The sequence below is a fragment of the Chenopodium album genome, chromosome 4 (assembly GCF_948465745.1).
Source record: "Chenopodium album chromosome 4, dcCheAlbu1.1, whole genome shotgun sequence".
In the NCBI taxonomy this organism is placed as follows: Eukaryota; Viridiplantae; Streptophyta; class Magnoliopsida; order Caryophyllales; family Amaranthaceae; genus Chenopodium; species Chenopodium album.
In genome coordinates, this window is record NC_137837.1 from 17,472,382 (window position 1) to 17,489,432 (window position 17,051).

General features: G+C 34.0%; 2 protein-coding genes across 2 annotated transcripts; both read right to left on the bottom strand.

Moving 5' to 3' along the window:
- Window positions 1-11,207: 11,207 nt before the first annotated feature.
- On the bottom strand, window positions 11,208-12,001 carry LOC145627736 (uncharacterized). The gene is made up of 2 exons (XM_081680088.1): window positions 11,594-12,001; window positions 11,208-11,501 (listed from the first exon to the last, which is right to left on the bottom strand). Exons 1-2 carry the CDS (start codon window positions 11,999-12,001, stop codon window positions 11,208-11,210), a joined length of 702 nt encoding a protein of 233 aa, XP_081536214.1.
- A 279-nt stretch (window positions 12,002-12,280) lies between these two features.
- On the bottom strand, window positions 12,281-13,921 carry LOC145627737 (uncharacterized). The gene is made up of 3 exons (XM_081680089.1): window positions 13,628-13,921; window positions 13,219-13,570; window positions 12,281-12,849 (listed from the first exon to the last, which is right to left on the bottom strand). Exons 1-3 carry the CDS (start codon window positions 13,919-13,921, stop codon window positions 12,281-12,283), a joined length of 1,215 nt encoding a protein of 404 aa, XP_081536215.1.
- Between the last annotated feature and the right edge of the window lie 3,130 nt (window positions 13,922-17,051).

Below are 17,051 nucleotides of genomic sequence, written 5' to 3' on the forward strand. Positions count from 1 at the left end.
TAAAGGGAATTGGTACTTGTAATCACGCTTAATAAGATAATTAATAATCTTATTTAGAGTTAATGTGATTATAATTCAAGTGATCGCCAATAATAGTTTTGTTTGTGCATTAATATTCAACCAACATAGATAAACAGGTTTAGGGTAAACCTATTGATTGCATGTTAGTCAGAAAGCGCATATGAATACGAGAAGAATAAAGTAGAGGCCTATTATTAGGGCAGGTTCTTTCTCTTTTAGATTGGATTTGTACCTTCATCCCCAAACTTCCAGTCTTGGTTCCAGACCTATTGGAGTTGACGATCTCCTGGATCGTTAAGGAGTGTAACCTTCACCCTGTGAACGGTTTACAAGTTCATAAAACATGTCGGCAACTCTTTTGCTCTAGCTTCCTTCCCTTTGGACGCCACCATGCTTAAGTGTATGATCACAGTGGGGTTCAATTTTGGGGTAAAGCTTGAAATATTCCCTACAGTTTTTTGGCGACGTCACTGGGGAGGATTTCTATTTTAATTCCTGTAATTTATTTCGGCAATGATTTAGAATGAGTGGATGAGACTTGAAAAGTTCTAAGTATTTCATGTGCGTAATTTTGATTAACATTATTGTCATATGCATAAAAAAAGGTTCTCATTGGAAAGACCATCCGTAATGAGTAAAAAACATAGGATTTTTACACGTAGGAAATTTGAGGAATATCTTTCACAACTTGAATTGAAATAATGCTACGAAAAATTGGAAAATTCTAAGAACACAGACAGCTGCTGAGGCATATAGGAACTGGCGTCTAGAAAACAGAGCCTGTCGCCGAAGATATGGCTCTGTCTCCAGGCGACAGGGCTCATATCCCGGCGACATCCCCTGTTGGCTGGTGCTGCATTCTTCCAATACCGAGCTAGAAATATGCGTTCTTGTTTTGACCAGTTGTAGCACTGTTGGCTCGATTCTACTTCCTGATTGAGTTTTTCTCACATTTCAGAAACCCATATGTGTTCTACATATGTACATAACCCTCTGGGAATTCATGCTCCATCTAACTGATTGAGCGCTCTAAGCAACAAAGGGTACATCCGAGAATGTTGAATTCACCAAACCATGGACGCGAGTTTAACTCGCGGGGTCCCATCCACACGCGCCAACCCTTCCAAAGGTAAGGCTTCCGCGCGGTGCATCCAGACTCATAACCATGAGCCCTCTTTGACTAACCCATATCCCGAACTTTTGAGAACTAGAGCCATGGTTAGGTTGCAAACTCATTGCATCATATTATGCCTACTTGACTACTTGTGCATTATTTGTTGTGCATACTCTATGTGTTTTTCCTAACTGTTTGTTTGAATTGTGATTAAGTATAAATAAACTAACCAAAGACCAAAGGGCTTTGCTTAATTAATTGATTAATTAATTTGAGCTAAAAATAAACCTTAAATCGAGTCATAGTTCCTTTAAGTCAACCCGGATTTTTATTCTCGTATAGTGCACAAGCGTCAACTTGTTTTGATCATATCCGGATTTCTAGGAAAATTTACGAGTCGTACAACCTATGGATCTGTAGCCCCAAGTTATATCTTTTATTTGGCGTTGGTTTCATCCCAATCAGAGTCACAGATCAAAATTTATGACTAAAATATCACAGCCTGTCCAGTTTAATGCATATACATGAAGTCTTAGCTTAGTCTTTGCTTGAGTCTAGTCACATAGTCTAGCCACATGGTCATGACACGAGTCTTAACATGTCACCTAAACTCACTAGTCTTAGCACACACTTTGTAAATACTATTTTCACACCATGACCATGTGTTAGGTTCATGCATGAGTCGGTTTTTTCCGTCATTTGAGTTGGGAGTTGTGGGGAATAGATTTCAAGCGTTAATCCCCTTGCTTAAACCCCACTGTGATCATACACTAAAGTACGGTGGCGTCCAAAAGGGAAGAAGATAGGGCAAAAGAGTCGCCAACAAGTTTTAGGAACTTGTAAACCGTTCACAGGGTGAAGGTTACACCTCTTAACGATCCAATAGATCGTCAACTCCAATAGGTCTTGAACCAAATAGGGTTCGGGGATGAAGGTACAAATCCAACCTAAAAGAGATTGAACCTGCCCTAATAATAGGCCTCGCTCTACTTTATTCTGATCGTATTCATGTGCGCTTTTTGACTAACATGCAATCAATAGGATTAACCCTAAACCTGTTTATCTATGTTGGTTGAATACAATGCACAAATAAAACTATTATTGGCGATCACTTGAATTATAATCAAATTTACCCTAACAAGATTATTAATGATCTTATTAAGTGTGATTACAAGTACCAATTCCCTTTAAATATGCATATAAAGGTGTGATCAAGCAATAACAAAATATCAAGCAACATAATCATCATAATAATAATCATAATCGTCATAACAATAATCATCATAATAACCATCATAATAATAATTATCATAATCATAATCATAATAATAATATTCATAATATTTATAATCATCATAAATTATAACAATTATAATCATAATCATGTTCATGTTAATATTAAAGCATAATAATAGCAAGATCCTAGGCATGATACTAACAAGATTAATAACAAACCCTAACATGTCACTAAGCAATAAAAATCAAATCTTTAACCCTAACATGATACTAACAATTATAAATATTAGGAAGAACATAAAAGGCATCATAGAAATCATAGTTGATATTAATTTTACCCTAGACATGATACTAGGAATATCATAACAACAATTTAAATATGATTTCTACATCATAATATCAATAAATCAATTAAAGTACTTACTTTGATGCCTCGTACCTCATTCTAATAACAAAATACACACGTTAGTAACTTCAAGGAAAATAATAATCAAACAATTAAATTAAATAATTGAAAGAGAGATTTGGGACCAAACCCTCAGAAATTAAAACCTTTCACGTCTAGGGCGAAGGCAACTTCGAATATGGCTAGGTGTTTCTAGATCTTGCGAATGCGAAATTTTGTATTTGAAAAGCAAGTTTAGAAAAAGAGAGAGAGAGAAAGGTGAATGATTAAAGAGAATGAGAGAATTGAAAACTGATTGTAGGTGAATATAATTGAAAGCTGGTTGTTGATGAATGAAAACGGAGTTTTTAATACATTATTTATAGAGAAAATCAGCCAAAAAGATAAAATAAACAAAACAGAGCATTGGCGCATAGAAAACAGAGCTGGCGCCAACGCCAGGTATTGGCGCCAGGCGCCAATGCTAGCGCCAGGCGCCAATGCCTGGCGTTAGACGCTAACCCTGTTTTTGACGCGTTTTCTAAAATAAAATAAATTTTGCCGTGCAGGAGGACAAAATCGTATCTTCCTCAAAAATGCTCTTTGATTTTAATTAAAACTCTGAAAAGTCAACAAAAGTCAATTTATCAATGCTAATTGAATTAGGAATGAAAAGAACCTTCTAGAAGAATCTAGAAGACTAAAACTATTCCTAATTGCATTAGGAATGATAAATCATATTAGGCCCTCCCCTAGATCATTGGGCCGCATATAAGGCTCAAACCGGGCCCAGTTTAGTAAGTTGGCCATAACTTCCTCAATATTCATCGGAATTGGGCTTATAATATATCATTGGAAAGCTCTTGTCAAGCCTCATCCAACTACACTACTATTGGACCCATATCATGGACCAACCAAACTGGATTGATTGTTTTCTTAAAAATAAGTTTTCAAAAACAGAGAGAAGAGAAAAGAAATTAAAACTATCCGCAACACTAAACTTTCCACACTTTCGCTTAATTCGATTATGATTCGACGTGAAAGGTACTCATCACTGGATTTGGTTTTGGGGAGACACAAATGGGTGTCTACAGGAGTACATTCTATTCCTAATTTTTTCATCTCTCCATCTACATCATCTTTCCATTCTCTACATGATTTCTCCATATCACAACCTTCTTTCTTCCTACCTTCTTCCATCCATGCATTTTGAATCGAGTTTGAGTCATGTGATTGACAAGCAAAAAAAAAATGAGGGTAATGATGAAACAAATGCACAAGGCAAGCTTCTCACCAAGATTTCATGCTTTCGTCTTCTTTTTTTCAAACTCTTTCCCCAATAAGTCTAGCATAGGCACCCTTCATCCTCCTTGAATTCATTTCTTAGAGTTTGATTTTTACCCTTCACTTCTTAAATAAAATGAGCATTTATTTCCTTACATATGATCATTGCATTGCAAAAAAAAATATATAAAAAAATCCATATCAAACTAAGCACAAGGTATACCAATGATTTGAGGCACCCCCTGTAGCCACATCATATCACCTTTCACCCTTCAAATATACAATCCTTTCTTGATAAACCACTTTGAGCCTGGTCTAACGATAGACCTTTCATTTTTCAACCCATATATATTTACCTAACCTTAGGATGGATAGTGTGCAACTGATTATGTAATTTTCAATTTCATAAAAAGATTGAGTGACTTCAAAAGATTAAAATAGCAAAAAATAAGCAAATAACTAAATAAAAGTGTACAAAAGGGCAAGTGTTCCAATATCTTTAACATGAACATGTCTTTGATATGAACACGCCTCAGATTGCATCTCTTATCGATTGCTCGGTACCGTGCCTGAGAAACATGAATGCCAAGTGAGTGATAGACCGCATGATTGGGATTGCCCACACTTATAAAAATAAAATAAATTCTAAAGCAAAAGAGAGGGCAATATATATATATATATATATATATATATATATATATATATATATATATATATATATATATATATATATATATATATATATATATATATATATATATATAATTAAAAAAAAAAGAGAAAGAGCTCAAAAGTGAAGCCTCGAGCATAAAAATACAAAGATTCAAAAGCAAGGTTGCACACCATGGGGGCTTATCTAGGGTCTTGAGCTTTTATCCCCTTCTTTTCTAACCTTTAGCCTAACCACATTACAACCTTTCAAAAGACCTTTTTGAGGTATACACACACTTGTGCAAGGTTCGTCTAGAGCTATGTTCGGCCTGATTCCTAATGGATACGTGCGTAGGCAACCTCACAATGAGGTGCGGCCGTAATAAAAATGCATTCATATTTACATTCATGCATGATCATATCAAGGGATCTCCTATGCTCATCCCTATCTACTTAGAGCTAGACTTGGGGGCTTGATCCCTACATCATTAGCTTACCTAGCCTAAGAGTCACCATCATTTGACTCTTCTTGAAATAATATTTTCCCCCACACTTATTCCTTGTGGCCTAACTTTAGTGTCACTATCACACACATCGCAGATACATGACCAAAGATACTTCCCTTAGGAACCCTTTGTCATGAAATCTTAACATACACAACGCTGAAGCATGCCTTGTCATATCAAGATCAATCATCATTGCATCATAAAGTATGAGATACTTAGCCTCCGCACCTAAGTCACCTAAATACTTTCATTATCAAGTCAACGAGGATAGTGTAAGATGTTATAATCCTTGTACTGTGAGAGACAACGTTAACGGATTAAGCTCATTCAACATGCACCTTCAAAAACTTCGCTTCCTTCTTTTTGCGTCTTTTTTTCAGGAGAAAGTCGGTACCCTCCACAAAAAATGACGAAATTTTTGTTTTTCTACATTTCGAGTCATGTACATATCGAGCTTCATGAGTCAACACTATGCACACACGAGTCACACGAAGTGAGTCATCATTAAGCGCCTAAGCATTGGTGGACTTACATTATTTCACTATAAATCCAAAATCTTTTTGTTACTTGCCAAGCAGCAGTATATTTGATTTGCTGCTATAACAAAAATCCTTTCATTAGCAAAATAAATTTACTGTCAGAAAATGCATATCAATAAAGGACATGTTGAGAAGTTAATACCTGTAGACACCCAAATGTGTATCCCCAAAACCCAACCCAGTGATGAATACCTTTCACGTCATTTGATTATCGAACAAAGCGAAAGTGTGAAAAGTCTAGTGATGAGGATGTTTTTATTAAAAATATCTCCTTTCTGTTTTTGAAAATATTTCTTTTCTTACCTTATTTATGAAAAACGTGCATTCTAGTTTAGTTTGGTCCATTATAAGGGTCCAATAATGGTGTAGTTGGATGGGGCTTGAAAAGACCCTTCCAACGATATATTATAAGCCCAATTCCGATGAATAATGAGGAAGTTATGGCCAAAATACTAAGCTGGGCCAAAACCGGATTTTACCTACGACCCAATGATCATGTGGAGGGTCCAAAGGTTTAATCCTATTCCTAAACTAATTAGGATTAATTAGAAGCTTCAATAAGTTTTAAAAAGGTCTTAATTATCCTTTTTGAAAAGATAAGATTAAAGAATTTGAGTTAAATAAAAACTTTCCTTTTTTAAAACTTTCCTTTTCTTAAATCCTAATTCTATTCGAATTTAAAGATGTTAAAAGACAGTTAGATTTTATTTTTTGTGCCTCATAATCCATATCCAAATTTTATATGGTTGGATAGATCTTGAAATTATCTTTCCAATGATATATTATAATATTAATTCCAAGCTATAACAAAAAAGATATGAATGAGATACAAAACTCTATCCAAAACTGATACCCTTCCACTATTTCGGCTATATCTTTTTATCTACAAAAGATTTTAATCTGATTCTAATTGGGTTGGAAAGTAGACTTCAAGAGATTTTCAACGACATATTTTGTGTCTTATTTGGACTTCTGGATCAAAAGATATGATAAAAACAAAAACGCATGAAACTAATTATTAGCGCCTGACGACAAGCATTAGCGCCTGTCGCTAATAACCAGCGTCTGGCGCTAATCGTGTTTTATTCTCGTTGAAATTCTGATTCGTTTTTTTATCCATCCGACCGATTTTCTCTATAAATAGCCTCTTAAAATTCTGTTTCAGTCATCAATTTCCATCAATTCTTCTCACCAACTCTCATCAAGAATCTCTTGATTATTCTCTCTCTCATTTCTAAACTAGCCTTTTGCATACAAAATTCCGCATTCACAAGATCTAGAAACACCTAGCCAAGTTCGAAGTTGCCTTCGCCCTAGACGTGAAAGGTTTAATTTCTGAGGGTTTAGTCCCAAATCTAGTCTAAGCTTTCTTTAATTTCTCTTTCAATTATTTGATTTAATTGTTTAATTTTATTATTTTCCTTGAAGTTACTAACGCGTGTATTTTGTTATTAGAAAGAGATACGAGACATCCAAGTAAGTGCCTTAATGGTTTTAATGATATTATGTCATAGAAATCATGTCTAAGTTGTTATTATGATTCCTAATGTCATGTTAGGGTATTTTGATCTTCCTAGTATCATGTTTAGGGTAACAACTAAAAATTCCTAATATCAATTATGATTAAAAGTATGCTTCCTATTTTCTTTCCTAATATGCATGTTAATATCATGTTAGGACTATATATTTTATCTTTATTGCTTAGTGACATGCTAGGGTTTGTTATTAATCTTGTTAGTATCTTGCCTAGAATCTTGCTATTATTATGCTTTAACATGATTATGATTATTTTAATTATTATTATGATGATTATTATAATTGTTATTATTATTATGTTGCTTGATTATATTTATTGTTATTGCTTGATCACGCCTTTTATGCATGTTTAAAGGGAATTGGTACTTGTAATCACGCTTAATAAGATAATTAATAATCTTGTTTAGGGTTAATTTGATTATAATTCAAGTGGTCGCCAATAATAATAGATTTAATTTATTTGTGCATTAATATTCAACCAACATAGATAATCAGGTTTAGGGTTAAACCTATTGATTGCATGTTAGTCAGAAAGCGCACATAAATACGATCAGAATAAAGTAGAGGCCTATTATTAGGGCAGATTCAATCTCTTTTAGGTTGAATTTGTACCTTCATCCCCGAACTACCAGTCATGGCTCCAGACCTATTGGAGTTGACGATCTCCTGGATTGTTAAGGGGTTTAACCTTCACCTCGTGAACGGTATACAAGTTCCTAAAACTTGTTGGCGACTCTTTTGCTTTATCTTCTTTCCCTTTGGACGCCGCCGTACTTTAGTGTATGATCACAGTGGGGTTCAAGTTTGGGATAATTCTTGAAATATTCCCTACAATACCGATGAAGCAAGAAATTCAGGCTTGTGAAGCTGTCCAAGTTCTAAGTTAGCTATAACCTTAACACAAAAAAATTTCAACCATCTAACATACAAAAGGATACAATAATAATATGTCAATACGTATATTGTTTAAGAGAAAAAAATCCCCTGCAGAAAGTCCCTTACCAAGTTAAATGTGCTTTTCAAATTTCCCTCTTTCAAAATGTTGGAGAACTGAAATAAACATAATTAAATTTTAACTAACATTAGTCGGATATAAGGGATGCTAATTGCTCATGAAAACAAATTAGTTTGTGAATTATAACAATTGTATCATTTATTTGGAGATATTCTGTAGATAACAAGAATTTAAATAGATTTCTATCAAGTCATACAAGTTATATAATGAGAATTGACAAATGATTATTGATATCTACCTCCTTGAAGATTTGTGACTTTCTAGCCTTCATAATGATCTCAGACCCGATCATGTAGAATATAATCCCCATTAGTCATTAGTTTAGTGTATCCCTACCTTATAAAAAGTGGGAAAATATGCTTATGAATAGTGTCAAGACTATAATACCCTTATAAAAGTTAATTGACATATTTACCCCCAATTAAAATTAATTTCGATGCATTTAAGTATTTGACCTTTCGTATTTTTGTCCTCTATTTCTTTTGTTTATCTTCCTTCTTATCATTCCACCGAAAAGGCCAAAAATCCTCATTTCTCAATTTCCTCTTTTCTCACGAACTCCTTTTCTGGTTGCTGAAAAATACTGCTAACATGTTAGTTTCCATTCCCTCGGTCACTACCCACCACCGCGATAATTTTATAAGGATGATGACCATGCTGGTTGTTTTTTTATACTAAAGGAAATGTAAAGTTTGTGGAATCTATTTTTTTATGTTATACGAAGAGGGTAGGTGAATAAGCATACTATTCGGAGACGCCCATATCCGGTTAGAGTTGGGGACATCTCAAGATTGGTGGAGTTGACGGATGAATGCAATAATGGTACCTTTGTAGTGGTAAGATGGAGTGTTAAGTATAATTGCTTGGATACCATTAAAATGATAAACAAAAAAAAAAGTATTACTTTTGATGTAATCTCTTTTAGTTGTGTTTATAGGGGAGTCAAACAAAGCAACTCATTTGATGAATCTTTTACGGAATGTAGCAGTTATGTCTTACATATGAGGTACTATAGTCTTATGCTTTTGATTAAGAGGTTGTTTGAAGATGTATTTTGCTTTAGTTATTGTGTCATTGGATCGATTTTTATCCAAGGAAAAGCTTATAGTTTATGATTATAGAAAAGAGTTAAGACGTACTCATACATCATTAGTTAAATACTCGTAGCTCATAAATGTTATCTCCTCCATTATATGGTCCAAAGATTATCTAATTTGCAGGGAAATAGAATGATGCAATAGCTTTGATTGCCTTTTTATATAGTAATGCGTACATTGGCGAGTTATAAAATATATATAATCATTTTCAAAATAAATAATCATAACAGAAAACATGTTTCTACAACTAAATAAATTAATATATAATCTCTTATTGATCGACCTAAGACAAGTATAATTCAACAGCAACTCAAAGTACGTAAACTTTGAGGTTCGAATTTTTAACTCCCCTACGATGGCTAGCTGTGTCGCGCGCATCGCGCGCGTAGGCTTCCCTAGTTAAAAAAAAGGGACAATTACCTGTTTTCTTGTACTTTTTATTGTTTGTTTTATTTAAAAAAAAAGGCTTTTCTTGAATATAAATAGAGAGATTCATTCACATGCAAGTATTGCCTCTTGTGATTATAATGATTAAGGATTCTGATGAGGAAATGTTTAATGAATAATGTAATTAACCTGCATTTTGGGTTTTAAATATATGGTGTCAAATGTAACTTTCATATAAATCATAGAATTTGAAAGTAGTGTACAATACTTTTATACAAGATAAGTACATAGGTAATAATAATCAATGAAGTCTCTTAAATTACATTAGCAGACATCTTCCACATATCCTAACAATAAGTGGTTATAATGCATATGCTGAAAATGTAGTAATAAAACAACAACATTGTCATCAAGGAACTTCATAGTTTTCATATTTATGCAGTAGAGTTTAATTTTCAAAGGCATACTATGTCAAATCAACATAAGTACTTAATAGTAATTGTAAATAAGGCAACAAAGGCAGTAATATATACTTCATATGTGTTGTCTATATTTACCTTATCCATCCTAAAATCTTTACATTCAACACTGTATTGATTGCTTAGCTTGGTAATCAGTTTCATCTAAACAAAATTACAAGAAGCAAGGCAAAAGTTATAATAATAATCAGTATTGAGAACTGATAGCTTAAATTTCTCTAAAAAGAGAAAGCAAACAAGTTCAACAAAATTGGACTAATCTAATAAGAGTGTATAAAGCAAAATTTGAAGCTACCTGTGTAGATGTAACAACAATTATTGGTATATATTTCCTGTCAGCTTCACCAGCTTCATTCATTATGAGCAATATTCTGTACCATTTTTAAGAATACCTTCTAAGTGTAAAAGCTCATAGGACACTACATTGGTAACCGCAGTTGAAGAACATTTATCTGTAGGTTTTTTTTTTTTGTAAAAACACAGACATCTCTTGCTTTCTTGGCTCGGGAAAATACAACATAAAGTTGTCCATGTGAAAAGCAAGGACATAGAAGATAAATTGATACTTGATTTAGAGTTTGTCCTTGGGACTTTGTTAATTGTCATTGCAAAGCTTAACTTGATAGGAAATTGTTTCCTTTCAAACTAAAATGGATAATTGGCAGAATAAGAGGGTCTTAAATTGATTCTGTGTATAAATACTTCTTCTCCTTTGTAGTGGACAACTGCTATTGTACACTGGATTACATTCAGGAAAAACTTATTGCATACTAGCCTTGTGCCATTGCATAAGCCTGAAGAAGGGAGGAGATTTCTCAAGAAAATAACAGGGCAATTTTCCTTCAAAACAAGTTCATGAGGGCTCATCTCACCGGGACATAACTTGTTGATGAATTATATAAGATAGATATTACACGTATCACTCAACATGGCATCAAAACTCTTGTATCTAACAACCTATCCAGGGTATTGCTCAATCATGAATGTATTAATAGCATCAACATCATCATTCGTGGGCATTAAAATTGCTTTTTCAGTGAACAGTTTACTATCAACCTGTCCCTGAGCAACTTCTGGAAACATTTTAAGTGTAACAGTAGAGACTAATTCTGTTACATTGCTGCTGGAATAAACAATGTCCTTTGGTAACTCAATCAGTGCATTTTCTGTATCTTGTAATTTCTCGTTGCCCAAATCAATCAAAAAAGCAGAATAGGCAGGATCTTCTCTTGCTCTAATTTTTTTATCAGTCTAAATTTGATAAATTTAGGCCACGGATAAGAAGTAACTATACTTGCTTCAACTTCTTCCTTCATAGTTTTTTGAGGGACCATTGGTAAAACCTGCCAAAAATCACCTCCAAATACAACAACCTTGCCTCCAAATGTAAATTTATTCCCACGTATATCTTGTAACAAAAGATCCAAAGACTCAAGGTTTTGTTTCTTTACCATTGAAGCCTCATCCCATATTATAAGTGTAGTTTCCTTTAACAATACTGCTAAACTACCTTGTTTTGGAACATCACAAGCTAAAGAAGCTTCACTATCAATTGGTATTTTAAACCTTGAATGAGCAGTTCTACCTGAAGGAATGTTTGCTACAGCAATTCCAGATGTAGCTGTAGATAAAACAATCTTGTTCATTAAACGTATTTCTGCATATAAAGCATTATACAAGAAAGTTTTCCCTATGCCTCCAAGTCCAACAATAAAAAAGGATCCACCTTTTTGTTGCATAACATGTTCCATAATACACACAAAAGCAGCATTCTATGCGAAGTTTAACTTAGAACGACAAGTTAAGCATTCTTCTGGAATAGGCGCATCAAGGGAATTTAGAATGTCTTTTTGTCTGTCTGAAATCGTCAGTAAACTGGGAATTTAAATAGTCTAACCTAAAAAAGCAAGAGATTTTCCCATGGCTTCAAAATGTTGCTCTATAGCTCGGACAGTAAGTTATTGCACTCCCTGTAGCTGCTGTGGAAATTAGTGAGAAAAGGCTTCACCAAGAAAAGGATAATATTTAACCTATAAAGCAGCAGGATCACTTGGTTGGAAAAATATAAGAACTGTTGCAAATAACCAGCGTAAGGCAGCGGGCATATGAGTCTCACAAGCTTCATCTAATGTTAAATCAGCTGCATCATCGTCTTCTATAAGTCCAAGTTTTACAGCAGCTTCTTGAAAAGTTGAATAAAGATGACCATTGACAGTTCGTAAATCTTCAAATGACCTATGGCTTCTTACATTTAGCAATAAAAGTCTTAGGAAAAACCGTTCACCTTCTATAGGATAGACAAATGTTAATCTCCCAATTGATAGCTTATTCTGGACCCTTTGATTCAACTTCTTACCATTATTATCCCAAGTGAAGTGCTCACAAAATTCACCATATAAGTACCCCAACCCAGCTTCAGAGGCAACATTCTTTATAAAGAATTCGGTCAATTGAGTTTTAGACCGCTTAGAATTTGAAACAGTAGCTTGAAGCCTTTCATGAGGATGAACACAAACAGTGTACATGTTCGACAAATGAACCCGTAAAGGCAAAACTGGAGGATGCATCTCGAACAAATCAAAGCTGAATTTTCTCCATGCTGCTTCACAAGGAGATACCCATCATCCTGATTGAAATTGTTTAATCTCATCTATAACTTCATTATTATGTGATACTATATTATAAGAAATTCTATCATGACCCTTATACACATACTTATATAGGTACTTTAGTGCTTTAATTGTTGAACATACCTCAACATTTAAATGACAATCAAATAGGAAAGACAAATAAGGATTATAGGGAATAACCCATTGATTGTCTAACTCTGCATTTCTTATACTTACTTTTTCCCCGGTCTCTCTTCTACAATAAATATGGTAGCCATCTTTATTATTAGTAGTTTCATTGCAAAAAATTTTAGGGTACTTATTTTTGCAACTTAGTTTTAAACCATGTGTGCGCATACATGCACATTCTGGGTTCAGTATGCCACAAGGGCCATGCATCATAAGCGCCAACACAATTTGTCTAAGATTTGCATTACTTTCAGAAGGTATTTCAGCACAAACAAGTCTATCATAATCACTAGGATATTTCATCTTATATTCAAGTTTTAGAATAATTAAAAAATGAGCATGTGGAAAACCTCTTTTTTGAAACTCAACTACATACACCATTGCAGCAAATTCTCCAAAAACCATTCTCTCCGTGATTTCTCTTTTTATTAGGGCAATCAATTTTGCTCTGAAAACTCTAGCAAGCAAATCAGGTCTGTTTTGTGCTTGCTCACCAGTAGCTAACTCGTCCTTGATTTCTAGCTAGTTAGCATTACATGTCATTATTACAAACAAATATGGCTTTCCAAATCACTGTACCAATTCCATAGCATTTAAATACCACTTTTTCATATCTCTAGGACCCCCAATATAAGTCGAGGGTAATTTCACTCTACGACCAACATTATGAGCAAAAGTTTCTCCATTATCCAGTGAATCTAAAATACCTTTATATATATCAGCTCTAATTGTATCCTGATTGTTTTGAAAATAATCGAGCCTCGTATTCTCAATCTTTACATAGATATCGACTATGTATTGTTGGAAACATCTTCCTGCTAGCAATAGCATATTGTTAGGCCGAATTTGCAAATTATAAGCGTAATATTCCATGGGAGAAATAAATTTGTCTACTTTAGTATTCCGTCTTTTTTAACCTGCACAAAATGAATCCATAAACAATGTAAGTGGAAAACAATTTAAGGTACATATTCCAAATAGATTATAAAATAGACAAGTTTAAATGTCTACGTGTTTCTTCTTCATGTAGTCAATCCTCAGCACTATGAACAACACAAGACATTATAGGATCTGGAATTACATCTGCTGATCGCCTACTCAGATGAGACTTTTTTAAAGACCTTGAGTCCACCCACATTCTCCTCGAGGGAATAATAATGGATACTAAAGTGGATCATAACAACCATAATGATGATAGATCCTGTGAGACTTGAACTTTTCCAACTACCATAATATGAGGACTTGAGCTTTGACTGGAGAAAGCATTTTCTGGTAAGATTACAGAGACATCATCAACAACTGAAGCATTATAGACAAGCTGATCAAGTACAAGATTCCGATTCGGAATAATTTTTGTGTTATCAGTAACAACGCGTTCCCTTAGAGAATTGAAAAACATAGCATATGGATTATGTTGTGATACATGCATAAGGATACGAATCACATCTTCTCTTACTTCTGGAAAAGAACCCAATCTATTATTTACTTCTTTTTGTCCATCATAGAAATATAGCTAAAGGTATTTAGGGCAATTATCTTTAAGTAATAAATTTAGGACATAATGATACATTTGACCATGTAGCTTGAATACATAAATTCCTTTGTAACTCTTTGTATCAAAATGGCCTCCAAGTGAACTGTAGCAAATAAATTGTTATACAGTCTAGCTTCCTGTCGAAAATTAATAGAAATTTCGTCCTTTGTAGTGAATAAATAAACAAGTTCAGGAGGATACTCATTCGCTGTTATCTCAATGTCTCCATTCTCGTAACAAAAGTACAAGGACTCGAACATAAATTTCTTGGCACCACATTTAGGATAGTAAAAAGGTACAGAAAGTTATAATTTCTCTTAGTAATTCTCGATCTATAGCAGCACCAAGGAGATCTATAAAAACCCACCAAACAAGCAATAATCACTACCCACCATAGAATGCACTTCTAAAATGTAAAGCATTGTTGTAATTAAAAAAAATACTTTCTATAAGGCAATGTCTAGTTGACGTGCTTGTCTGTGATGATTCACTGCACAAAGCACAAATTCAATAGCATTAGACATGGCATTTTAAGCAGTTGAGAGTAGTTTTTTTTTTTTTTTTTTTTTTTTTTTTTTTTTTTTTTTTTTTTTAGGAAACAAATTTCAAGCAGTTGAGAGTAGTATATTTACTCAAAAATGGCTATCAAAATGTCGTGAAGCAAGACAGATAACCTACCAATAGCAAAATTTAATCAAATATTCAATAAGGTTAAGAGCAAACTAAAGAATTTTCACTTAATACCCATTTTGTTGTGGTTCAGCTTATTGTACACATCTACATTTTGTTTTCCTTCGAGTCCGGCTCAAATGTACATCCTGCTACTGGTTACCTGATGTTGATGGGCTACAATTCCAAACACTTTTAGTTTTATTTCCTAACAACGAATTCATTAACTTAATGCTGATAAGATAACCAGATATTTTTACCACGCAAATGTTGATTGAGTTGACCTTTGTGCGACCTGATGTAACCGTTTAAAAATCTTGCGAAATAATTGTGGCAAACCATAACGACAATCTAACACACAAGACTTTAAAATTATTCCATGTCATAAAAGATGCAAGTAATAACTATAAACAATACATTATGTTGTATAGAATCCAAATTCAGGCAATACCCATAATTACAGCTCAGGAACTGCTGAACTGCTTCTTATAGTTGAATTGCAAATAAATCTCCAAAAACCTACATGAGATTTGCTGAAACTGTCAAGCAAATAAATCTCAAAACCATAGGAAAGCCATGGTCCAAACAAACCAAAAAGGTAGATAGAAAAGAACAGTAAATAACACAACTTGAAATATTCTAAAACTAAAAAGATAGATTAAAAAGAATTGTAAATAATACAACATGAAAACTTACCACTCATAAAGCAACCCTAACGACTAATTACAAGTCATTAAACCCAGAGTCCAAATAAGCATACTTTAATAACACATGGCTAATCAACCCTAGCACGCTTAAATACAGCTTCTAAATTTGGCACATTAGTAACAAGGCGTTCTAAAGCCTCTACCTCTATAGCATTTTTAGAGCATTCTTCCAGTGCGACCCTACGTTTAAATGGACAATTTGGTGGGAGAGAAAGAACCGTAATCCATGATGCTTCACCAGCCGGAGTCATACAGCAATCAGTCCCTAAACCATTAGAAGAATCACCTTGTTTAGAACTCCTTTCTAAACATTCAAGATGGCCTTTCATAATCATAAACTTTTCCCGAACAAAAGAACATTCAACACCTAGCTTTTCCGCATCACCATAATTACCATCAAATATTTCCAAATTTAATCGAGACGCAATGAAAAAAGATGCTTTCTTTGCAACTCTTTGCTCAGCTATAACTGCTTCAGCACAAGGGTCACTAAAAATGCACTCCATGCCAATGTTATTATGAGGACATGTTACCATCATCCAAGAAATATATCCGTGTCCTTGTACCATAATAGTCTCTATAGCAGTTGTAGTTACACCAGTTTTCCTCACCAAGACACCCAAGAATTGTACAAAATTAACTGAAACATGAATATCATGAAATGATGCATTCTCTCCTTAATTACATTCTACCTGTATACGGCGTAGGTCTACTCTTTCCTACACCAATTCATCGCATCTTTTTTTTTATATAGCTTCACTATAGACACCCATTTGTGTCTCCCCAAAACCAAACCCAGTGATGAGTACCTTTCACGTCGAATCATAATCGAATGAAGTGAAAGTGTGGAAAGTCTAGTGTTGCGGTTAGTTTTTAATTCTTTTCTTTCTCTCTGTTTTTGAAAATCTATTTTTATGAAAATATCCAATCCAGTTTAGTTTGGTCCATGGCAAGGGTCTAATAATAGTGTAGTTGGTTCGGGTTCGAAAAGAGTTTTCCAACGATATATTATAAGCCGAATTCCGATGAATAATGAGGAAGTTATGGCCAAATTACTAAACTGGGCCCGGTTTGATTTTTATATGCGGCCCAA

Coding starts and splice junctions, on each gene's coding strand:
- LOC145627737 (XM_081680089.1), bottom strand. CDS start 13,921: ATGGAATATTACGCTTATAATTTGCAAATTCGGCCTAACAATATGCTA. Junction 13,571..13,627: donor ATTTAAATGCTATGGAATTG/GTACAGTGATTT, acceptor AATGCTAACTAG/CTAGAAATCAAGGACGAGTT. Junction 12,850..13,218: donor ACTGAACCCAGAATGTGCAT/GTATGCGCACAC, acceptor CTTGTGAAGCAG/CATGGAGAAAATTCAGCTTT.
- LOC145627736 (XM_081680088.1), bottom strand. CDS start 12,001: ATGGAACATGTTATGCAACAAAAAGGTGGATCCTTTTTTATTGTTGGA. Junction 11,502..11,593: donor TTGGAGGTGATTTTTGGCAG/GTTTTACCAATG, acceptor TATCAAATTTAG/ACTGATAAAAAAATTAGAGC.